Source organism: Xenopus laevis, chromosome 5S (assembly GCF_017654675.1).
Source record: "Xenopus laevis strain J_2021 chromosome 5S, Xenopus_laevis_v10.1, whole genome shotgun sequence".
Lineage (NCBI taxonomy): Eukaryota > Metazoa > Chordata > Amphibia > Anura > Pipidae > Xenopus > Xenopus laevis.
In genome coordinates this window covers 66823517-66850764 of record NC_054380.1, presented here as the reverse complement: position 1 = coordinate 66850764, position 27248 = coordinate 66823517, and the positions used below count along the sequence as shown (strand labels likewise).

Here is a 27248-nt window from a genome sequence, read left to right as displayed (position 1 = left end):
TCCCTGCCAGGATTTCAAAGATGCAGAAAGAGAAGAACTGTTAAACAGCTGGATTTCAGCATAGAAAATGGCATTTGTTCATACTTTTTGAAGAAACAGGTAACTGTGATGGGTATATTAGGGTTTCTGTGTTATGTGGGCCTCTTATCAAATTTTGGTTTCGAGTTCCCCTTTAAACATCAGAAAACTTTGCAAATGAGTTCAGTGGGAGACTGGAGAAAATTATATAGCTAATTATACATAATTGTGGTTTTAGGCTTTTTTTTTTTAAACTGAAACTTTAAATACTATTACTGAGCCGTAGATGTAACATGTTGGCAGTAGTCTTCTGTGGCCAATTCCAAATACATTGATTCTAAGCATTCTTGGCAAATAAATTACATTTACTTTTTTTTTTTATTTTCAAAAAGATAGTCATAACGTAAGAGGAAAAAAAAAATGTACCATTGACATGACATTAACCTAAAAGGCTGAAGCAGCATAAAATGTAATATGGTAAAATGAGGTAGCCTTTTGCTGTAAACAGAATAAAATAACAAAAAATACCTACATAAACATTGTGAAAACGAAAACAGAGCTCACAAGTATTCACATAAGTAATCCAAATAACACAGTTTTACAAATAACAGGAAATACACACAAACACATACACACACACACAAATATGAATCTGATTATCAGAATTGTGGGTTTATGTTGAATTTGAGAGGTAGTTACTAATGCCAGTATATAACACTTAATACACAAGATATAAAAGTCTACATCTATTTGGTTTGTTCTGATATAATAGGCCTGTAGACAAATCAGAAATGGAAAAAAACATTATCGTATGGTATATTCCCTGAGCAAAGTTCTTTATCCTGAGTATGTTTTGAAACTGTGATAATAATGTCATATATAAAAATAAAACCTAGAAATAACACAGGTTTAATATGTGCTCGTTATGGTTACGGCCATATGCTTATGATGAATTTATCTACAGCACCCCTAAAAAGGGGTGTGGAAGAGTCTAGAAATTTTAGATTCTCTGAACCAAATCTAAACAGGGAATGTCCATTTAGAAAAAAAAATTAAATCTCTATTTGTAGAAAATGAGGAAACTTTGGTTTAAGAATTCAAAGCGATCTTTTACAATAATTTTGTTCTTTTGTGTAGTGCATAACCTCTAGCACCAGAACAACATGACCATACTACATAGTCACAATCTTTTATATCCATTTGCCAGGTTATACAATGTCACTTTGATTTGTCTACATAACTTAAATATGACAGCTTTTCCTTAAAGTCAAGGAAGTATTCAAAATTGATACATCACATTCAATATCGTCAAAAGTTAAACATTGCATCATACAGTAATGAAATTCAAGTGTAATGACTTGATTTGTGCCTGGTAGAAACAGATAATGTTTGAAAGCCATAGCAGCAATGCTCAATTCAAAATTTGTAATACTGCAATTACTGGTCCATCTTAGTTAAGTCATTTTTAAATGGCAGCATTCAAACAGAGATTGGAAAAAAAAATTTCGATGAGACATTAAAAACAGTTCTCTAGGTAATATTTCAGGTCTACTACACAGCTGAAAAAACAAGGCTATTAGAGAGGTGCATTTTTGAAGACAGTCTATTCAACTAACCATTATCCTAGATAAATCAATATGAAACACCACAGTACCACTCATGGCCATAATATGGATACCCTTTTAGCTGAAAAAAAAAATACTGTATGATTATGAAGATTAACATTCAGCTGGCATCAACAAGATTATAGCCCTAGAGGCAAAATATTTGCTTATATGTACTGCACAGACAGCTGTTGCACCTGATGACTTTGAGGTTTCAATGTGATTTGTTACAATAAAGTAAAATGGAGATCTCTGCTTAACAATTTTCATCGGATATTAAGAAGTCTTGATTCATGATTAGGTTTGCACTTTCATGAATGCAGATCTTTTGACAGAGGATAGTAGATAAAACATTGTACACATATCCATTGTATTTCGTAACCAGAAGTTGAAGAATTTAACATACTGTTCCAAATAACATTCGAAATGCTTCCAATAGTTAAATGGCTCACCCTCAGAAGGAAAACCATGTCGTTCCTTTTAGAAGTTGAGGTATGGGATCCAGAAACCCAATATTCATAAAGCTCTGAATTACAGAAAAGCCATCCAACAGAGTCCGTTTAAAGAAAATAATTCCTATTTTTTAAAATAAGCTGCCTTATATTTGTAATAAAACAGTACCTTGCTCACTGGCACTCGTCATATCACTGCCAAAACCATTGGATTTACATTTTTTTTTGCAGACATACACTGGTATATGATTCAAATTACAGAAAAACACGAATTATTAGCTGAACAACTTTAGGTACCTACCATTCCAAATACTAGACCCAATACCTGTACAGCCAGAAATATAAACTATATCAAACATTTAGTATATTATACTTTTTGCAGCATAAGGTTTTTTTCTGACCTTGGCAAACAGCATTGTGGCTATTATTGCTAGTGACAATTTTTTATAAGCAGCCTTTCTAGTGCTAACTTGCCAAGTGTAGCAGCCCAGCTTAAACATTTAGAGAAATTTGCTTTCATTTTCAAAGTTGCAAAATACTTATCAAGTGACTCCTCTTGGTTACTGCACTGGTGTTCGTAAATCAGTTCCTAAAGTCATTCTGGCCTACATCTGTTGGAGTGACTTTACAAGAGATTCACTACAAAAATAAAATGTATGGTGACTATGCTTTTCTTAAAGTTTGGCACAACGAGAGAATGGGAAGCAGTGTTGGTGTGTGTGTGTGTGTGATTATAAAATAGCCTTAGCAATTTGCTTTAGGTTTAACTATTTTAGAGTAAATTAGTCCCAGACTAAGGGGTTCCAAGTGGGCCAGAACAGCCTATGTTGGCAAACTCTCACAAATACTTGCTGAAATGTCTCTACATGGATCCTTTCTAAATACTGCATAAGTGAGATTCCACTCACCTCCAACCCGTCTGCCAATCTATCACCTAAGGGAGATGGCACTGTCCCTTTTGCACCTAAATTTCACAGCTTTAGCTGAAAACAATACCAGCCCTGCTGGTCTCATGCTCTGCAGCTCTGCTATGATCAGCAAGCAAGATCTGTCCTTTCTGCAAACACACATACAAGGATGGTTGCTTACTTACTGCTCAACAAAGATGCAGCCTGTGAGTGCAGACAGGGTCAGGGATTGGCTTGCTTGTAATAAGAGCCCTGAATTTATATGCAAAAAGGGCAGCCCCTTCTTGCACCAGATCAGTGATAGATTGTTCTGCAGTATGTAGACAGGCCCTGCATTTAGAACTATTTCAGTTGTTTTATGCACCAGATAGTCTACCTCACTGTCTAGTAGGGACAAGCATTTTCTCTGAAAAGGTTAAAAACAACAAAAATTAAAAACAAATTGCATAAAATGATTACACTTAAACACCTTCAGTTATGTGACAATAGTATCCCTCTAAAATGTGGACACCAGATGACAGAATTTTTTTTACAATCAGTGTTCTACCAAGTTATCTTAAAATAGCTAGTTATGCTTTCTGTAAAAGGTGTAAGGCACCATAACAGAATTTTCAGAAAAGCAAATAAGAGACAAACGGTTACACTTGATTCATTGCACGGCCTGTAAATGTTAGATTAATCTAAATGTGTAACACATTCATGTTATTCTGTGTATAATTAAAGGGATACGGTCATGGTAAAAAATGTTTTTTCAAAATGAATCAGTTAATAGAGCTGCTCCAGCAGAATTCTGCACTGAAATCCATTTCTCAAAAGAGCAAACAGATATATTTAATTTCAATTTTGAAATCTGACATGGGGCTAGACATATTGTCAATTTCCCAGCTGCCCCAAGTCATATGACTTGTGCTCTGATAAACTTCAATCACTCTTTACTGCTGTACTGCAAGTCGGAGTGATATCACCCCCCCCCCCAGCAGCCAAACAAAAGAACAATCGGAAGGTAACCAGATAACAGCTCCCTAACACAAGATAACAGCTGCCTGGTAGATCTAAGAACAGCACTCAATAGTAAAAACCCATGTCCCTATGAGACACATTCAGTTACATTGAGAAGGGAAAAACAGCAGCCTGCCAGAAAGCATTTCTCTAGTGCAGGCACAAGTCACATGACCAGGGGCAGCTGGGAAATTGACAAAATGTCTAGCCCCATGTCAGATTTCAAAATTGAATATAAAAAAATCTGTTTGCTCTTTTGAGAAATGGATTTCAGTGCAGAATTCTGCTGGAGCAGCACTATTAACTGATTCATTTTGAAAAAACATTTTTTTTCCCATGACGGTATCCCTTTAATTTGCCCCGTTGTGGCAATTGTATGAATGTAATCAGATCTAAATGGTCCCCAAAGACCATGTTTAAGCTAAATAACATGAAAATTGTGTTGTTGCCACTGCCAAGATTCATTTTTTTAGAAATTATGCCAATGTGACTTCAATACAACTGTGATGTTTTTTGCATTGTTTTCATCTAGTACACACTATAATTAATACAGGATATGATACAACATCACAGAAGATAATCATTCATTGTCTCTTTTTGATCTTTTATATGTGAACATAATATTTAAAGACACCTTAAGCATATTTGGCTCAATATATTGCTCAGTTAGAACTCCGAAGGTTCAAAAAGGTCAGGGGCAGGAAAACCCCCTCCTGTTTAGGAAGGATTGATAGAGATGGTGCAAAAAACCCAACAATCTTATAAACTTTGTGTACACAATAACATTTTGACAGTAAAAATAAAAAAATTAATTTCAGGAGTGTTTAACAAAAAAAAGTAACAATTAAAAACAATGAATATGGAAAGCCTGATTATCTAAGCTGTAGTTGCAACATTTGTACGGGGCCTTATTTAGGTGGACCGCCAGTAATATTCCTGCTTCTATCCCAATGAAAATGTTAAACAAGCCTTTATAACTGTGACTCCCTTTTGCTTTTTTAATAGTTCTGATTGGAGAGCCATTTTCATGTTATCTATGTTATCACTCAGGGAATTGCCATTTCCTGGTGTGTGCTACAGTATGTGCACCTTTATTTTGTATATATGTGTATATAGACACACACAATTATATCAAAGATGCCTTTTTCCTTCAAATTATAATGTGATATGTATTAAGGGCAAAATGTTATACAGATATGAAAACACAAAATAATTAGAAAATAAAATATAGAAAAACACCCTGCATTTTAATTTTGCTTGGAGTGATTTGTCCATTTCATGATTTTGCTTTTTTGCTTTTTTTCTTAAATTCACAGTTTCTTAACAGTAGTTAAAATTCCTGGTCAGTTGCAATAAATGAAATGACTTCCCCTGTATTTGTATGAGGTAGAACTTCCCAGAAAGGGTGAAGTTAAAGGGAAACACCAGGACAAAGCCTTAAGTTTTTTTTCTTTTTTGAACAGAAGGCCCCTTTCTGCTTTGTTCTTCAGGCGATGTAGATATCTTACTTAAGGAAGCTTCTTGTGGCAACCTGCTTGAACGTTCTGAGAGCTCTGATCTTCCCTCCTGAGAATAAGATGGAGATGAATAGTCAAACGCCCCTCCCCCTTCTCTCTGAAAAGATGAAGTTGAAGGCTGTGGTTCTGCTTCATATCTTCCCTGAGAAGTTGTTGGATGCTGTGGAACTATTTTGTGTGGGCAGTTAGCTACCATGTGCATTGTGCTTTGACAGTAATGGCACTTTTTTGGCTGCGGAGGTAGATTACATTCTTTTGCATGATGATCAAGGCCACCACAGTTATAGCATCTAAAAGGAAGAGTGAAAAGAACAAACACTGATTTTAGTTGCACCAGATTAAGGCATTACAACCCATTTAAAAATTTTCTGCAAATCACTTTCCCTATTTTTAACACACATTTGAGCAATGCTATAAAGAATTTCAGAAGAGTGTTTGTTTCTCCATTATTACTTATTTTAAAAAAAGTCTGCTTATGTGTTATTATTTTCTTTTTTGCCATGACACTTTACTTTTACCTTGATTGTTCTAACAAAAGGTTTTTGACTGCCTTGTGTCAATTTTATGATTTGCTATAAAGTTAAAATCTCAGGTTATAAAGCATGCTTGTAATATACTTTTAAAAATTGTTTTTGGGAGAGATGAAGGCAGAACAACAACTGCAAATACAGTGGCGGAACTACCGGGGGAGCAGGGGGTGCGAGCGGGCCAGGGCCCTCACCCCCTCAGGGCCCCCGGCAGCCTGCACGCCACTGAAATGCGGGCCATACGGAGGGGGCAGGGGCCCGGCTGCGCGTCACACACCAGGGCCCGCCCCCCTCTAGTTACGGTACTGTGCAAATACAATTTGTCATGCAAGCTAAATACCAACACACGGTTATTCAGAAATCTTCTGTATTCATTGATAATCTAGAGGAATAAAAAGGGGGCCTGAAACTGTCCAATATCATAGGCAGAGCCAAAATTAGTAATCATGAGACCCCATACTACTAAATTATTAGGCCCCTTTGACCTGAAGGCCCTTGATTATAATGCACTGGTCAAAAGGACATCAGTGTGGCAGGTCCTGTATACTAGTAAAATGGGCCATGCATGCCCCTTGACTTTCCAAAGTAAACACCAACAACTTTCTGCTAACCCTCTGACAGTATATATGGTCCTTTCCCACCACTGAGTGGGTTAATACACAAGAAGGGAAGAATAGGCATTCATAGCTTCTGCCTAACACTCTTTCCTTCCTGGTTAATTAGCATGTCTTTAATCCAATCCAACTGCTGAGGATCTGGTGAAACGTAGGTTGGCAATGAAACACTATTAAAGTAACCATTTTAGAAAGATTAAAACAAATTTCAAACACTGCATTAAACATTTATTTATTGACTCTGGTAATTGCGCTAGCAGGGTCAACACAGTATAGTCTATTGATGGATATATTCCAGTGTTATTCCTCCATTTCTACCTTCAGTGAAAAATCATGCGAGTGATAAAATGTGTTGTGTATAATTTCCCTTAGAAAATGATTTGCCTTCTAACCAAATGAAAAGCCATGCTACAATTCAGACTGCGTCCACACTGGGCTGATCTGCATGGCCTATAATCAGCCCCTATGTTTGAATGAAAAGGCACATGGAGCAGATTTTGTTGCTGAAGTACACAAGCATGCATTTCAGTGCCAAAATCCACTCCGTATGCCTGCACCTGGGCCACCACATCGGCTTTGTGTGCAGACACAGAAAAGTGCCAATTCAAAAGTAGGGGCGGATTCTTGGCTTCAGCCCAGCGTGTCCATAGCCTAAACATGTTTAATGTACAAAAATAAACTAAAGGATTGCACACTCAATTTAGAAAAGCAAAAAAGTATTTATTACATCAAAAGAAAAAGGTAACAAAAAATCCAAAAAGTAACAAAAAATACCAAAATATGTAGTGAGCCCAACACGTTTCGACCATGGTGGTCTTCCTCAGGGGCACAAAAAAGTCCTCTCTTTTTTGATTTTTGTGCCCCTGAGGAAGACCATGGTCAAAACACATTGGGCTCACTACTTATTTTATAATAAATACGTTTTTGCTTTTCTAAGTAGAGTGTGCAATCTTTTAGTTTATTTTTGTACATGTTAACTTTGGAGACCCACATGTGGGGACCAATTTCTAAGACACAGACCCGCAGCCCAAACCACAACCCGCATATTTAGCCACTTTGATCCACTACCTGACCCGCAACTGCCTTATCCGCAACCCGACACACAACCCGCCGACCACCAAACAAGAAGCAAATGAAAAAGTGATGTCGTCAAAAGTGGGCGGGGACAGAAACAAGTTTCGTAAAACTTTCAAAGGAGTAAAATAGAGACAATATTACATTAGATAAGACATTTAGATGAGACCCGCAACCCGACCTGCAGACCCACGGGTATACCCGCACCTGAAAATTCTCCCCTCATTCAGCAAGGTGCCTGCTTTTTTTTGCTGTTAACCCACAGGTACCCGACCTGCTGCAGGACTCTAATTAGCACCTTAAAATTGCTTCTTAGGGTGGGCGTCTTCTAATCTGATATCTACATAAACATGTTTAATAACTGCAACTGGATTTCAGCAAAGCATCTCCCTATAACGGTTATTCTCCCCCTTACTTTTATGCAATATAAGCACACAAGGTAAGCACTTAATACAGAATACAAAGGCTTAAACAGATCCGTAATTTATTCTTAAAAATTATATATATGAGCAAGAGAGACGGACATTCTTTTGAGAACTGGGTTATTTTGTGCACTATCACCAGCAAAGAACTAGGACTTTTACAGGTTAACCATCCCTACTTCTATAAAAAAACATAACCATCTTTATGATGCAAATTGAAAAGTTAATTTTCCACTTTGCTCCTTTATCTGCACCAATGTTTTATAAGCCATAGTGCCAAGAAAGCCAATTTGAAAAAGTTTGTATTATCACATAGGTTTTGCTGTTGGATGCAACTCAAATAACACAAATAAAACTTGAGATTTTTAAACACAATCACTGTACAATAAAAACCCTATAACCAACGTAACAGGATGACAGCGCACTAGAATAACGGATATTGTAGCTTCATCCTAGTCAATTCTGATTCCACAAGGGGGCAACATTACATCTCTAGACCAAAACTGGCAAAGAAGCAATAATGCGGACAGCCTGCACCGTTCTTTTATTTGGTAAAAAATTAATTGAGTTTATCAAAATAAAGTGGTGTTAAAATTCTTATGAAAAAGCCTTTTTTAATTTCACTATACAGTTTCAAAAAGCCACCGTAATACTGCAATCACTGTAACAAATCAATGTAATATATGTATGTATTATTCACGTTTCAATCTGCAGCAGCATTTTAACAGTAGAAAGTTAAATATAGAAACCTTATTTAAAAACCTTTGCAGTGCTCATATTTATTAATACTTTGAACATATTTAACAAAGTTTAATCTGGAATGAAAAAAAATCAGAACTTAAAAGAAATCCAGCTGGTCAGTAATATTGATATTACTGGATTTAGGATTTGTAAAAAATAAATAAATGATTGCTTTTTAGTAGCCCACCAACAATCTAGGATGTTAAATTCAATAGACAAATCCTGTGGATAGGATTTTGTTTACCATTTTATCATGTTAATGATATAATTCATTAAATATCTATAGTCATTTCCATTTACCAAACTACTAGCTTCCTAGATCATCTAAATAAAATAAATTCACAATGATTACTCAATCTAATTTATTTCAAATAAATCTGAAACCATTAGTGAATCAGCTATTTTAGATTCTTGGAATAATAAATTATGCTATTAAAATAATAAAAATAGAAATAGATAGAATGTACTATGCTATATTTAATTTTCACAAGTTTAACTTTAAATGATGCAGCAAAATGAAGGTTTGACATTTTAATAATTTAACCATTCATTCAAACTACATGTAAATGTTTGTTATTTTTAGCGTCTGCTAAATTACAAAAATTACTAATAGCATAAAAAACAATGCCAAATAATTAAAATAATTCACTAAGAATTCTCTGTTGAATATAAATGCAACTATTTAAATGGAAAAGTCTATTTCAGACTACATTAATTAGTCGTGAAAATATTTAGAAAAATTACAAAGCCACATAATGAGTCATCACCAACAATATCAATGAATAGATGTTTGTGGTAAGGTAATATACATATCTGAGAATTCCGATCATGAGAAAGCACCAAGCCACATAGCAGGTGTTATAGAAAACTAAGCAACTTCATAGGTTAAATACTTGCCTCTTTTTCAGTTATGTTAAAGCTCTGATATTTTAGTTATTCTAAATTATATCTGAACAAATGGCAAAACAAGAAAATTTGTAGTCTCCACTCAACATTTAAATGATAAATGAGGGTGTGACAACATTATTCAAACAGAAAACAAGGTCCTCTGCATTTAACCTTATCAATATATGAAAAGGAGTTTTGTATAAAAAGCAATTATGAAAATGCACTTTCCCTTTACACATGAATCAACAACCCATCTTGTTTAATGTGCATTGTGTAAACGAGTTCGTGATATATATATAAATCAAAGATGCAAATACTACAAATAAAATAAAAATAATAATTGCAATATATTTGTCAGCCACAATATATTTGTCAGCTCATCCCCAGTCTGGTCAATCCTATTTACTTTTAACAGATTACTTGGGAATTCCAACATTTCACTTTGCATTATTTATTGGAACTACACATTTTGTCAGATGACAAAATTGGAACTAAAATTCCAAAAAGTTTTTTTTTTTTTTTTTTAAATGTGACACTGCAAATAATTACATATGACAGAATACCAGATATTTTGATATACAAACACTTAAAAATTTGAATCTTATTTAATCTGAAACAGCTAGTAGCACAAAAATGTATTAACACCTTTAGTAAAGCAATAGCTTTCAAATATTTATTTTACACGAGAATGATTAAATAAAGAGGAATTGCCCCAGTCACAGCTTTAGATAAAGTGTTTCTACTTTATAAGGGATTATTACAAAGTAGTCCAAAAATGTGTCTGTATAGCTGCTGTTTGTTCAAAAGTACATTATTCCTGAGAATTCATCTCTTAAAAACTTAAGGTACAGTGGCACAATGAAGTACAAGAATAATAAAATAAAAACTCAACCTTGTGACAACACAATAATAATTACATAAATGCTATTCTTTCTGTAAAAAATTTAAATAAACACCAAGCTGACAGATATAGAATGACATGTTTAAAAACTATAACCATTAAACAAATCTAAGCAACAACCAACCACAGTAAACAGAGGCTAATATTTTGGTTGTAGACATTCAGAAACCTGTTTATATATTTCAGCTTAAATTTTACTTTGCATTTTTCTGTAGCAGTATGCACAAAATGTCTCTGTCTTAAATATATTGATAATGGGTTGAATGCAGTGGACTCTTAAATTTGTCTATATGTATTTTGTGGTCACAGCCTCATTGCACCCCTGCCTAATGGTTTTAAAAATTAGTGGTGAGCACAACTTTCCCTTGTTTGTTATAGTTATACAGGAGCAGTGACCAGCTCCATGTTGTAGCTCCCACCCTTCCCATCTATAGTCAGGTGATCCCACTGGTGTCTAATAAAAGGGCAGCCAAGTATGGAGGTTTACTTTGAAAGCAGCAAGTAAGTTGCAGGTAGAACTTAGTCCCTTTGTAAAATGTATAATGAAGCAATAGAATTCTTAATGAATCAGATGAAAATTGAGCATAGGACTGGCCAGATATGGGATGACTTTGACGTAGTTGGCCATCTTAAATATATTGCAATATATGGACAAACAATCCCTGTTTTGTTTAAAGGGTAAGGCATTTTTTAGTAGCAGTATGCACAAAATGTCTCTGTCTTAAATATATTGATAATGGGTTGAGTGCAGAGGACTCTTGTATTTGTCTATATGTATTTTGTGGTCACAGCCTCATTGCACCCCTGCCTAATGGTTTTAAAAATTAGTGGTGAGCACAACTTTCCCTTTTTTACATTTTTACACATATATATTTACTAAAAACTGCACCATCAGCATTAAGCAGTGGATTCCTTTATTTACAGTGCAGCCCCTGTAGTAATTTCTATTATTCAGTTTGATAAATTCAATGTCACTGCCTTAATTTACCTTTGCTTTATATAGGTAGATTATGGCTACTGTAGAAAACATCTTAGTGATGGGCGAATCTGACCCATTTTGCAGAAAATTTGCGAAATGGTGAAAAATTTGATAAATGAATTTGGCAATAGGCAACAATTTTTTTACTTTTTACACACAGCAATTTTTTATTTTTCTTTGACATGCAGCAATTTTTTCCATTCATTGGAGTCTTTGGGTGTCTTTTTTGCAATGTAACCTGGCGAAAAATTTGCTTATCGCCAATTGTAAAGAAAAAATACTTTGAAGGGAGAGAATTCTTTACATTTACAACTGAATAAAACTAAGAAAAAGTTTTGTCCTATTTGCTGATATTATCCAGTGATGCCCAAAAGAGGTAAAAGGAAAATAATATCTATGATGGGGATTTTTTTCCATTGTTGCATTACCACATACACCTCAAGGCTTACTGACCACAGAAGGGGCAGCTCCTTGTCAATCTTTTTGTGGCCTGAGGCAACTCTTTGCGCTCGTAAAATGAAGTACAAAGTGTTGTGCCTCATTCTGTATGTAGTACTGCATTAAAGGATAACTACACCCCCGAAAAAGGTAGGTCTCTATAAAAATATATTGCATAAAACGGCTCATATGCAGAACCCTGCTTCATGTAAATAACCCATTTTCATAATAAAATACTTTTTTTAGTAGCACGTGTCATAAAACAGAAAACTGACATTTTAAAAAAAGCAAGGGGCGCCCCCTGGAATCCTAGGATTCACAGTGCACACAAACAAACCATACATGTTAGGCTACATGAGCCAATTAACAGACAAAGTTCCGACTTTTGCTTCCACACTTTCCTTTTACAGTTAGAGCTGCAGTATTTCTGGTCAGGTGATCTCTGAGGCAGCACACAGACCATCACGAAATGGTGGTTCAAGGCAAAACATGTAAAAGGGCAATATTTATTACTTAAATGTAAAAACCCTAACCCTCCATAGTCCCCCTTCCTGCCCCCCCTGCACAGGTGTTAACACCTGTAAATGCCCCTAAGCCTGTAATGACTTCATATTTCGGCGCTTCGGTAATCTTCGGGTCTTCTTCCGGCGCTTCAGTAATTTTCGTCACTTTTGGCACATGCGTAGTTATCAAGAAATGGAAGACTGCTCCAGCTGCACATGCACCGAAACGACGCTTACATACTAAAGATTACCGAAGCGACGAAAATGGTGCCCGGACTTTTTTCAATTGCCTTCCATGTTTTGTTTATACCAAAATTCAAGTTTAAAACTTAAAGGGATACTGTCATGGGAAAAAAAATTTTTTTCTAAATGAATCAGTTAATAGTGCTGCTCCAGCAGAATTCTGCACTGAAATCCATTTCTCAAAAGAGCAAACAGAATTTTTTATAATCAATTTTGAAATCTGACATGGGGCTAGACATATTGTTAATTTCCCAGCTGCCCCAAGTCATGTGACTTATGGTCACTCTTTACTGCTGTACTGCAAGTTGGAGTGACATCACCCCCTCCCTTTTCCCCCCCAGCAGCCAAACAAAAGAACAATGGGAAGGTAACCAGATAACAGCTCCCTAACACAAGATAACAGCTGCCTGGTAGATCTAAGAACAGCATTCAATAGTAAAAACCCATGTCCCACTGAGACACATTCAGTTACATTGAGAAGGAAAAACAGCAGCCTGCCAAAAAGCATTTCTCTTCTAAAGTGCAGGCACAAGTCACATGACCAGGGGCAGCTGGGAAATTGACAAAATGTCTAGCCCCATGTTTGCTCTTTTGAGAAATGGATTTCAGTGCAGAATTCTGCTGGAGCAGCACTATTAACTGATTCATTTTGAAAAAAATTAAAATTTTCCCATGACAGTACCCCTTTAATGTTCATGTCTCTGATATTTCAGTGTGACAACTCCGTAAATTCAGGTGCAGATTCTCCCTTACCCCATCTTATTATGTTGTACTATTGCAAATTGTAAGATCTGTGACTGACAGAAGAGAGTCTTGTTTGATCATTTTAATCTGCTGTTAAGGATGGTCTAAATTATTTGTGGTACAGACAGAAAATCATATTCTTAGAGATTGAGGGTTTCTATTGTTTCAGATTATTATTCCTTAAATCACTCAGTCATTTGCTTCTATTACTCTTTACGTGCTTAACTACACAGGAGTAGTATGAGATTTTGTAAAACCTTACAAAATCTGCCCCCGACAGCTATAATGAGCCACCCAAATCTTATTTGACTTGCAAATTGGTCATGGATCTATATAAGACAGTCAATGAATATCAAAGAAAAAGACGATTACCATCAGATATTCAATGGATGAAGACGTAGCACGTTGTGTTCCGCTCCAGCAGGTGTGTCAGAGAGCAAGGCTTCAGAGTACACATCAGGTTTTTCTATCAGTCCGATTATTTTTTAACAATGCTATCTTCAAAATCTCCTGTTTAGTTTAGCTAAAAGTGCAAAATATCTGCCTATATGCACCACCAGACTGTAAGATACTGTAGATGTTATCGAACATTCAGGCTCCAAGTACTGCATATGTGATGCCAGGAATAAGTAAACTACTGTACGGTTTTTGCTTGTGGGTGTATAGCATTAAAGAGTAGTAAACGACCAGGAGGCTATAGAACATTTTTTTGGGAAAGGTATGTCTAACATTTTGAACAAAAGTCCACATTATGATATATATAGTGCGTGGTTGCACATTTATTTATTTCTTATTCAACAACTGTTCTGTAATTATGGGAACAGTTTGGCATAAACTGGCTAACAATTCCAGAGATACAGTTCTTTCCACAATCATTTCTATCAGGTCTCCTGGAAATTAGATATTGTCTTTCTGGAAAATCAAGCATAAAAAAAAAAATCTAAAAGGAGGAGAGTTCACAGATATCAATGGGACACAATTTGAAATCTTGGACTATTTTTTTTATTTGATTTTTCAACATTAATTCGAAGAAAATGTAGGAGGTGTTCAAGTTTATTTTTAGGTTTTTCAAAACTGCTTCTGTATATTTGCACTGATAATTTAAAAATCAGTTTTATTTCTTCATATTCATATTTTAAATGGTAGATATTTACTTTATTAATCCGGTATTTAAAAAAACAAAAATAATTTAAGTCCAATAAGTCTAATTGTAACACCATGGGTTACGATTTCTCCTTCCTGCCTATAGTCATTTTGTAGACATCTTGGGTAGCAACAGCAGAATTAAGCCATTTGGGCTAAGCATATACCCATTTTGATTGTCGTTTCCCCAATCTTCTAGGCAGAATTGCTCAAAGATTGTTCACGATAGTCAGGAATGATCTATTCCTCTATTTCAACTAAGTACTCAATCTCTGCTTATAAAAAGTTGCTCTGTGGGTAAGAAATTGCTGGCATTGAACACATACAAAGTACAGCTCTAATCTCCTGCCCTCAGATTTTGACTTTATATGGACACAGTTTTTATTACGCAGAGTTTATAGACAAACTTAAAAGCTTTAGGTGATTAAACATTTTGCAAACATAATAGTATTAAATACCAATACATTAGTAAATCTAATACATTAGCATAAAAAACTACACACAAATACGTATAAACATGGTAAATTGTTTCTCAGTTTTATCGTGTATGCATGCACATTAACCACATTAATCCATTATCAAGCCAGATCAGTGTTGGCATATTGTTCTGCCATGTTATTACGCAATCAATACACCACCATACAACTCGACTGGTTTTAATTAGCAAGTTAATTTCTTCATTGTGTTCTCCCACCCTGGAACACTTTAGTAAGTACCTTTAAAAAGTCTCGAAAAGAAATCTACGTGCGCTTGAAGAAACATTATCTTAGTACTTTAAATGCATTACACAGGTCAGTTTAACTTCTGTGGGGAGAGTTAAAAATAAATAAATTGTGAACCTCTAGTTAGACTGATTTACAATATTTTGCTTAAAAAACAGAGGATTATGACAACATAAGCTAGCCAAACAAGCCATTTTCTCCATACCATAGTTTGAAAAGTGAGGCCACTGAACAAATAGAAACATTGGCTGGCTTAGAAAGAATCTAAGAGTGACCAATTACTAGAATGCATGTCCACATGGTTAGTTAAAAAAAAAAACCTGACACTATTCCATACCAGACAATACACCATCCATAACCATTGCTCACCTTCGTGGTCTCCAGTAATTTTCTTTCTGACCTAACCAGAAGCAGTGTCTGACTGGCCCACCGGGATACCAGGAAAACTCCCGGTGGGCCCAGGTGTCATGGCCATTTCCTATGTCTTTGAGAACAAAGAGACTAAATAGATGGAATAATAGATTATAGTATGTAAAGAAAAAAGACTAGGAGAATAGAGGTTGAGTGAGGAGAAGAATAATAATAGTACTGAGAGTGGGTCCCTTATCTATGGTTCTTTGGTGGGCCCCTGGTGTAAGGTTTTTAGGTGGGCCCCTGGTGTCCCAGTCCGACACTGACTAGAATCCACAATAGGACCTTTTTTATTATTTAAAAAAAAAAAATGCATGATTTTATCAGATTGGGTAAAAACTCTGGAAATTCGGATTTTAAATTAAAAAAAAAAACAAAAAAAATGATAGCTGCTTCACTTGATTGCCCTCCCTTCTTCTGTTTTATGTGTTCTACCCCCTTTTGCCCACTATTGTCTTTTCTGGTTTTACTCACATCTCTCGATATGCATTCTTTCATCTGTTTATGCAGTAGTTTTTTAACCATCCAACCATATAGCATTAGCACCCTTCTGCTTGCTCCCAGGCCGTCTCCTTCAATTCTATCACCGTTATCCTTTAAGAGTAACAAAATGGGCAATGTTCCCTCTAAGGTGTGTGCTCATACAAAAATTTTGAGGCAAGAATTTTGTATCAATTCTGACCCAAGCACACTGCACACACAAGTTAAAAATGTGTGCACATATAGGGTACATTGAAAGTGGGGTTTAATTTTGGGGGGCTGTAAGAAGAAACACTGATGCAAACCTCTACAATGTATGTAGGCATCATTGGCTTGCACTGCCTACAATAACACCACAATGACAAAGGCATTTCTGCCCATGTTCCACTGCAGTGGATCTCTCCCACATTCCACTGCAGGAAGATAGTAGCCCCTTTTACCAAATTGTGTTGTACTCATGGAGGTTGAAGGCAACCGGAAAATAGAGATGGAGCACAACTAACTGCATTGGAAAATTGCCTGCTCAATTTGAGAAAAGGGACTGCAGTTCTTCCAATCCAATAAAGGGGAAGTGTCGGAAACACCCACTAAGAGCCTAATATGTGTGTACTTTTTGTATACATGGGGAGGGTGCAGCAAAGCAGCACATACAATATTACTAAATATTGCTCAATCTGTTTTACTAGCGAAACAATAAAATACCCTCTGTTTCTGTCTTAAACTAAACAGGACTCTTCATTTTACATGGTAAGGTATTCAAGATAAAACGTACAGCATTCATTAAGCTTTTCTGCACAGGCCTCTGTTGTTGTTTTGTTGTTGTTATGATTCCTGTTGGCAGACAATACATGGTACATGTATGGGATCTGTTATGCACGATGCTCGGGACTTGGAGTATCTGGATAACAGATCTTTACAAAATATCGATCTTCATACCATAAGCCTACTAAAAAATCATGTAAACATTAAATAAACCCTATAGGCTGATTTTGCTTCCAATAAGGATTAGTTATATCTTAGTTTGGATCAAGTACAAGGTAATGTTTTATTATTACAGAGAAAAAGGAAATATTTTTTAAAATTTGGATTATTTAGAAAAAAATGGAGTCTATGGGAAATGGTCTTTCCGTAATTCGGAGCTTTCTGGATAACAGGTTTCCTGATAACAGATCCAATACCTGTACAGCAATAATCAATGAGAAAACGAGGAACCCAAAATTTATGGTGCTAGCTATCAAGTACAACTAGCTCCATAGAGGTTGTGGTCAGTAGCAGACAACTGGTTAAACATTTGAAAACGTATGCTTATATTGTGACAAGCCAGTTACGCAGAACTACAATGACATTTGGACTTGGTATGCCATTGTACTTTTTTTCAAACTGTTTATTCATGAAACCTTCACAGAGACCACTCCGAATAGAACAACCAAACTTGGTTGGTTACAATGACAAAAGCACTGCAGACTTTCAAAAAAACGAAAATCCAAAATTTGATGACATTAAAAAGATTATCTCTTATGTGCCAACATATTGCATTATGCTTCCACACCAGTCCAATCACTAGTGAAACTAACAATCTAAGGTCACACAGTTAATTGGCTCCTAGTGTGCTGTGAGAATGTGGCAATAACTGATTTATGCTGCCGTTTTCTTTGCTTGTCCACCTATTGCTACATAATATAAGGACTTTAGTTGTACTGCACCATTATTTTCAAGGACTTTTGCAATAAAGAGGTAGCAAAGACATTTAAGATGTCGTTATTTAAGATCTTACCAGTATATCTACCAACAAAATAAAACAGTACATTTTAGGTTATTCCCCTTACCCACTTGGACTACAACCAAAACCCAGTCCATGTTCTGGTAAGCAAACCTGTGGGGGGTCCTTGATTTAGTACTAACAACATGTAACTATGAAGAAACATATCTTATAACATGTTGCTACAGAAAAGCTGTGTAAATAATCCTAAAATAATTTCAAAAACTGCAGCAATATCTAAATAATGCATATTTTGAAAGTATTCAGAACACACTAAGTTGAATCGCTGCATAGCATTGTTATAGCAATTCCCCACAGGATTTACTTTCTGGTTAACATAAAGCTGTATATGTTTGGTGGTTTTAGCGAACACCAAAATTTCAAAATATCAGATACTGTAGATTAAGAAACAACCATCAGAATAGAGCAAGTGTACACATATACCCCTTGTGTAGTTGTTGAAAACAACAAGATGTTCCATTTGCTATTGAAATGTCTGAACATTCCTCAAATACCATGGCTTTCATTTTCAGTGTGCAAGTTGAAGTAAAAGGCAACACTAGGGCAGCTTGGTGAAAGAAAAGCACATTTTGTATAGAATACATAAGAACGTTCAGTTCTTTATTTTGTCAGTTTGTATAGAACCATGAAGTATAAATATTTCAGAAATCATGTTATCACACCATTCCATAAAGTATCATCTACTCTTTTGAATATATTTACATATTAAAAAAATGAAGGAAAAAACTGATATAAAAAAAATAGGATACAAACTAACATTTTTTGATTCCTAATATTTACATAGCATTTTTTTGTAAACTTATTTAAAATGTGGTAAAGAAGTCTGTGTGTGTTTGTAATTTTTAAAATATTCCAGCCAAACAACAAAACCTCAAATGAATGTAAAAAACGGCTGTTTTTTGGTCACACGTTGCTAGATGACCCATAAAACCTTGTCATTCAGGTAAACCCCAACATCCCCATCTGGTTTGTGGATTGACTGCCCTGTAAAAAGTAAAATGTGACTAAGAAGTATATGGCACAGTTTAGGTTGAGTGTACCTGTAGGGGGTTATTTTCAAAGGTTGAATTTATAAGTTATGGGAATGTTTTTAACTCTAATAAATTTGAATGTACTAACAACTCAAATGAGTACATTTGATTGAATAAGAACAACCTGAAAATTCGAATCAAATTCGAACTAAATTTTTCTCTGAAAAAAACTCAAATGTCACGAAGGCATTTAACATCTTCAAATGGTTCAAGGGACCTCTGCCAGTGACTTCTACATGAACTTGGCAAGTTTTATGTGGCGAATAGTTGAATTAAAACTGTTAAGGGTCAATATGTGATAAATCTTACATTCAAATTGAAGTTGTTTTTTTTAATATCACTACAGAGATTAACTGGCCCCTGCATTGTTTAAAGATCAAATTCAGACTAATCCCCTGCATTGTTCACATCTGTGATCCCCCTGTATTGTTCACACTTGTGACACCTCTATTGTTTATATCCTAAAGCCCCGTACTGTTCACACCTGAAACCCAGACTGAAACTGCCCACATTGTTCACACTTTATACAAAATGCTAATGGGGCACCAGCACTGTGTCACTGTATGTAATGCATATTAGAATGATAGTTTACACTTTCTCCTGCTCTGTTCTGCCTTCACTCCCTGTGTGTGCCATTCTCTGCTTACTCAGTTCTGCTTGTGTGTGCCATTCTCTGCTTTTTGGCCAATCCTCCAGGACGACCAATTATTTCAGGAATCAATTCACCAACAAGCAACCTGTCACAATACATTGACAGAATGTTGCAGAAATATGTTATATCCTTACCCACCTATTTAAAAGATTCTACTGAAGTCATTCGCACGTTACAAAGTTTAGAATGGAAGTCTGATATGCTATTGGCAACATTGGATGTCAAATCACTCTACACTTCAATAAGACACAATCAAGGACTTAAAGCTACAGCACACTTTTTAGGTAAAGATGAACTAATCCCACCCCTTCAAAAGGAATTCATTCTAAAGGGAATTGAATTCATTCTGGAACATAATTTCTTCTGGTTCCAGGACAGGTACTATCTACAGACATGTGGGACAGCCATGGGTATGAGGTTCATGCCCAGTTATGCAAATTTGCACATGGGGTATTGGGAAGAATGTCATGTTCTCCCATACCTAGAACTGGGAGCGAGCCTTGTCCTATGGCGTCGCTACATAGACGACATAGTGCTTGTCTGGAGGGGGTCGGCAAGTTCACTGTGTGAGTATGTAGCCTCCCTAAATCAAAATGATTTGAACATTGACCTATCTCTCACCTATAGTTACGAAAAAATAAATTTTCTAGATCTGGAGATTTACCCTAAAGATACACAACTACACTTTAAAACCTTCTTTAAGGAAGTAGATGCAAACAACTATGTACTACCATATAGCAATCATCATCCACAATGGGTAAAAAGCATCCCCATTAGCCAAATGTGTCGGATAAAAAAAGAACTGTAGTGAAGATAAAGTGTTAGAGGAACAACTAGATCAGATGAGCAACAAATTTCGAGAAAGGGGATATAAAGAGAGAACAATAAAAGAATCTAGAGAAAAGGTAGATAAAATAATAAGAACAGATCTATTGGGAGAGAAAGTAAAGGAAAATAAAGGTGAAACAAAACAAGAGATAGTATTCTCGACTACATACAACCCATTGGCCAAGAGTATAGGAAAAATTATTAAAAGACATTGGGGAGTACTACAATGTGATATAGAATTGCGAGGAATCATTCCAGACAAACCCAAAGTGGTATTTAAAAGAGCGAACAATTTGAAACAAATTCTAACTAATAACCACTGTATCAAAAAAGAGCATATACATAAGGAACATACATTGGCGGGTTTTTACCCATGTTCTTTATGTACGGCCTGTAGATATGGGAAGAAAAAGAAAAAATTCACTTCAGAAGTAAACAAAAGGGAATTTGAGATAAAACAGAATATTAGATGTACAACAAAAAAGTGATTTACTGTTTACAATGCCCATGCGGACTGCAATACGTGGGAAAAACTAATAGGAAGTTGAGAGATAGAATTAGAGAACATGTTAACAATATAAAAAAAGGGAATGAGAAACATAGCGTCTCTAAACATTTTAAAGATTCCCACGCAATGAATCCTGCTGGTTTACAATATTGGGGGGTGGAAGAAGTGAAAAAAAGATGGAGAGGGGGGATTTGATAAAAACCACCCTACAATGTGAAAGCCGCTGGATTTACAGCCTAGAAACCTTTACGCCTAAAGGACTTAATGTAGACATCAATTTGAGAGCTTTTTTATAATTTAAATGGAAAAAAAAAATGTGTATTTGTATGTAACGACCTAATTGCCCTAGAATTATAATTTTGCTGCCTATTTGAAATTTTTAAATGACCTAGATTACAATTATGCTGTTTATGCTGTATGTGGGAACTGTTGGAATATTTTTATGGTAAAGAGTGAAGAGGCTGTGTAGTATGGGGACGTGTCTATCCATCGGTGGGAACAGTAAGGATGTCTCCCCTACGATTGAAATAGTACGTTGGGTTGTGGTAATATAGAGGAGACTTTTCGCTGGAAAGATGTTGCTATAGCAACATATAAACAAGTAGGACGGAGAAGCGGAAGGGAGGTACACGTAGCCGGATCCGATATCTCTTCTTAAGGCGACATGCGCACTGACACTTTTGAAGCCCTTGAGGAAGTCAGTAGACGAAACGCGTCGGGCAGTGACGTCATCCACGAAGCTCACTGGGATACACGAGGCGGTCGAGACGCCGGCAACAACATCTATACCGGCTGCCTAAGTGACTCCAACAGATGCCGAACTGGTGACTTTTGTTTTAATGCGAAAATTTTAACAGTAACATTGTGAGTGTGATTTTAATGTTATTTTTGGGATTAAAAAAGTGACGATTTTACACTATGTCAGCGCATTGTTTTTAAGACACAGAGGTTGGAGAGATTTGAGGGGATGATCGTCCAATTATCTTTCTAAACGCCCAAACTTCGTTTAAACATTCGTGAGTATCCTCACATTAGACTCACCTATTGTGTGAAGTTTAAGCACGGCAAATAGCATATTCTGGAGAAGGCACCTTTTTTAGAAATATTTTAATCTCACAAAAGGGTGGACTCTATCTATGAAAAAATACTACACTATATGAGAGTCAATTTCTTGCCCCTTTGTCTGTCTATACCTCGTGCTGGATGAGCGCTGGTTTCCCTTTGCAGCTTTGAATTCCATTCTCTGCTTGCCCAGTGCTGCTTGTGTGTGCCATTCTCTGCTTACTCAGTGCTGCTTGTGTGTGCCATTCTCTGCTTGCCCAGTGCTGCGTGTGTATGCCATTCTCTGCTTGCCCAGTGCTGCTTGTGTGTGCCATTCTCTGCTTGCCCAGTGCTGCGTGTGTATGCCATTCTCTGCTTGCCCAGTGCTGCTTGTGTGTGCCATTCTCTGCTTACTCAGTTCTGCGTGTGTGCCATTCTCGGTTTACTCAGAACACTGACTTCTATTATCGGCCCTCCACCACATAGGCCAGTAAAATTTTGTCCCTCGGTACCACAGAAGTTGGACAGCACTGTTATAGACCATGCTTAGCAAAAAAATACATTTCATGGCCTCTCCAAGGCACAAGTGTAAAGTTAAGTAAGCAATGGGCGTGACTAACTTTTCTTCTCCCCCCTTAAGATTCAAAAAGTATTTGACCAGATTTTAGATTGAAAATGTAAATATCCTTTTTTGTTGGATTAATCTCGGATTCTGCAATATGAGTGTAGTTTCTGGAGAGAACTCCTTAAAGGGGAACTAAAGTCTAAAATAGAATAATGCTAGAAATGCTGTATTTTGTATACTAAACATAAACTTACTGCACCACAAGCCTAATAAAACAAATGATTTATGCTTTCAAAGTTGGCCACAGGGGGTCACCATCTTGTAACTATGTTAAACATCTTTGCAAGACCAAGACAATACACGTGCTCAGTGTGGTCTAGGATGCTGTTAGGAGGCTAAGATTAGGGATCGTCATAATTTATCAAAACAACACAAATCACATGATATCTGCCAGAAGCCGATACAGCAATAATCAAACTATGCAGACTACACTGGGTCCTGTGTTGTCATGTAATCTAATGTGGAGTTTATAGTTTTATTATTTTTTAATACAAACTTTCTGCAACTTTGCAGAACCAGTGGCTGCAGCAAAATAATCCTTCAATGAGAATCTCAGTTTATCCGTTTAAATCTTGCTCCATGATCTTTGTCCCTGCCAGTGGAGTTGGAAACATTAATGTAAAGGCAAAAATAAAATCTAATATGAATCTCGACACAGTTGCCGACTGCTCTACAAGGAAACAAACAAAGCTGCTTGAGTTCTGCAGGGCTGGGAAGCAAGGTGTGGGGGGTTCCCTGCTGTTTGAAAGTACGTTTCCCTGCAGAGCAGCTAGCTGAAGTTTCCTATCAGCAGCCAGTGTCGGACTGGGCCGGCGTGACACCGGGAAAAAACCTGGTGGGCCCCGTCCCTCATGGGCCCCGCTGACCCAGACCTGCTCCCCAGGCTGGCCCCTACAGAAATAAACCTGAGCGACGTGACCGCGCATATGCACGCAGCCATGACCTGCTCCCCCGCCTGGCACATAAAGAAACAAACCGGCACAACGTGTCTGCGTATGCACGCTCAGTGCAGCCATGTGCATATGTCGCCTTGTCAGCGCATACAATTGTTATGTGCCACTGGGAATTGGAGGTTGGAAGGGGCCCCCGGGGACTGCCAGGAGGGCCCTAGGTTTGCAGCCCCGGTGGGCCCCCAAGGCTCCAGTCCGACCCTGTCTGCAGCAGTCAGAGCAAGTAAAACGAAGGGGGAATTTCATTGCACACAGTCAGATTTCTTATAAAAAACGGTACAGATTTTTTAATTGAAGTATATTGGAGATTTATTGGGGTATATTGTTTTTTGTTTTCATTAAAGAAAGTAAAAATGGGATTTTTTTTTGCTAAACATTGTAGATGTCACTATTTTTTTCCCATGCAATTTACTTAGTATTTGATTTAATCTCTGTGCCTTTTTGTTCTAAACGGGCATTTAGTATTGTAGAGGCACACGGGCAGAACTAAGCATTCCTGAGCGATCCCTATCTAACAGAATTAATATCTTATAGGCATTGCATTTCTATTTTCTATGAACAGGAGGCAGTTGCAGCCAGGAAATTATGTTTTTTTGTTTGTGTTTACCTCAAAAATAACATCTTTGCAGCTAGTCCAAGCATTAAATTCATTGTATGTATAGATCATAAAAGACAAATTTAGCACATTTTATATGTTACAAACATCTCCAAAAAATTTACACTATGCACACAAAGTTGATTTCTGTCCGAAAAGTGTGATATTTGGGCCAAGTGACAGGCATATGCCAGGTGCGCAAATGCAAGGAGACAGAACTTCCATAAACGGATGTTTTATCATCAGAGGAAGGTTTATATCACAGAGAAAGATCAGTTATTTGCAGCGAAATATAGAATGGTTTACTGTTGGGGGGAGTAGTTTATAATGCCCACAAAGTAAACAGGGTTAGCAGAGTAAGGGGATCAAAAGATTAGAAAACGGCATTTTAAAAGTAGTAAATGTCTAAAACGCTCATCTTAAGGGAAACAAAGGAAATGTAGTTATTATTTGAAAGAAAGAAACCTATTCCACAATTTTCAGATATAAGGACTACTCATGTTGCTCTTTTAATAATCTGCTATAAAATTGTGCTTTCACATTGGAGTTTAGAAATGTACTAGTAAAGGTAACTAATTAAGTTATTGCCATTAAATTTACTACAGAGAAATAAAGAAGGCTCAGTAGAGAAAAACACAAGAATCATGAATATCCTGTAAGTTACATCCTTTTAAATGGTACTTTGTGATGTCATCTCTTTCATATGACTTACTGTAACTTCTGAATTATAATAAAGTGTATAATGTAAAATGTATAATGAAGCAATAGCATTCTTAATGAATCAGATGCAAGTTGAGTGTAGGAACTGGCCACACAGGGGATGACTTTGACGTAGTTGGCCAGCTTAAATATATTGCAATATATGGACAAACAATCCCTGTTTGGTTTAAAGGGTAAGGACATTAAGGCACAAAATGTTTTAATGTCCTTAATATATTGATAATGGATTGAGTGCAGATGACCTCTTGTATTTGTCTGTGAAAAAAACTATTTTTTAAAAAATTAGTGGTGAGCACAACTTTCCCTTGTTTGATATAGTTTATACAGGAGCAGTGGCCAGCTCCATGTTGTAGCTCCCACCTTTTCCAGCTAAAGTCAGGTGATCCCACTGGTGGTCAATAAAAGGGCAACTAAGTTTGGAAGTTTTACTTTGAATCTACCTATCTATCTAAAGCCACATGGAGCTGGCACTCTCGATAAGATGCAGTAAGTTGCCTCTATAGCCAAAGAGAGGGAGAGAGAGAGAGAGAGAGAGAGAGAGAGAGAGAGAGAGAGTATATCAGTTTGTATTCATCTCTCCTAGCAGAAAAGACTAAATTAAAAACAACACCATAATAGCAATAATAGCACAAAACGATCTCTCCTTCCTTTGGGCTGTTAAACTTTCACTTGAAATGTCGCACTGACATATTGACTCTCTATTGTTAACCCCTTTACTCTATAGCACTACAGGGAGCGACCCACCTCGGGGGTAATCATATGTATGGCCTCAACTAGTATCCCCAAATGTTGGTACACCTCAATTATTTTCTTAAATATGTGTATAAGAGGACTAGCAGAGCATCTTTGTTGTGTGTTATATTCTATATTAGTAATGTTAGTCTGGTACCACCGACTTTTTAAATGAACACCAAAAACTGAGTGTATCAAAGTAACGCACTGGTAAAACTAGTGTGTTTCCTCATGGGGCCGCCATTCAAGATGGAAAAAAGGCACAGGTTAAATAGCAGATAACAGTTAAAACTACATTGCATTGGACAGGGCTTATCTGTTATGTGCTATGGAACCTGTGCCAGCTTGAATGGCTGTCCTATGGCTACACAAAAGCTTATTAATAGGAATTATAATAATCTTTCTGAAGCAAACACACAGCTTTTACCAGTGCATGCTTGAGTTTCTAAAAGAGAAAAACTCAAATTGAGATTTATTATGCTCTGAAACTGTTGGCAGATGGTCCCTTTAACAATTGGAACATGTTTTTTACCTTCACGATTCTTGATAGTTTCGGGCTGTTTGCGCTGGTTTACAGTCGCTAATCCAATAAATTTGAGTTGTCGCCGGGGGTGTGATTTGTTTGAGAATAATAATTATTGGTAAATTAAGGAGAGTCGTGTCGGGGTTGGTTGAATTTTTTTCATAACAAAGTGAGAAAAAGTTGAGTTTTGCTAAATTGGTCTCCCCATGTTACTTACTTTAAAACACTTACATTTTTTGATGTTACTATTCCTTTAAAATACTAATGAATTTTCTATGTTGATTGAAAGAAGTTAAAGGGATACTGTCATGGGAAAAAAAATTTTTTCAAAATGAATCAGTAAATAGTGCTGCTCCAGTAGAATTCTGCACTGAAATCCATTTCTCAAAAGAGCAACAGATTTTTTTATATTCGATTTTGAAATCTGACATGGGGCTAGACATATTGTCAATTTCCCAGCTGCCCCTGGTCATATTAAAACAACATTTATTTGAACCTGGCATATAGCTGATGAATAGCTGTAAATACAAAGTATTATTCTTAGAAATTGCTTCTGCCGTACCCTCCTCCATAGAATCTTAAATCGGATTTGATGATTTTCAGTTATTGTATTTAAAGTAATTAGGAGTCCAGGGATGATTTGGGCCCCTAAACTGCCACCCTCCCAACTGCTCTTCTTCCCATCTTTCATCGAATAGGTCCGGGGGGGGCTTCACTAGTGTAGAGAGTGCATTTCTGTGTTTAAAACCCAGAAATGTCATCTGAGGCAAGGTTTTCACCTTGCCTCATGGCTGGTGCGCCTCTGTAGGAGTCGGTACATTTTTGGCAACATAAAGGCGAATTGGTGCGGATTACAACTCAGGACCCAGCCTGATTAATAAAGTGCTTTTGAGCTGAATTAAATTAAGTCTTGTCAATTAATATTTCCTAAGTTT

The 27248-nt window shown here is 36.5% G+C and overlaps 1 protein-coding gene across 1 annotated transcript in view; it reads right to left on the bottom strand.

The window, feature by feature from the left end:
• Positions 1-4376: 4376 nt before the first annotated feature.
• Positions 4377-27248, bottom strand: part of lin28b.S (lin-28 homolog B S homeolog) — a 58781-nt gene continuing 35909 nt past the window's right edge. The window contains exon 4 of the mRNA XM_018265415.2: positions 4377-5788. Coding sequence (XP_018120904.1) covers positions 5419-5788 — 370 coding nt within the window. The 3' untranslated portion in view covers positions 4377-5418. The remainder of the gene's footprint in view (positions 5789-27248) is intronic.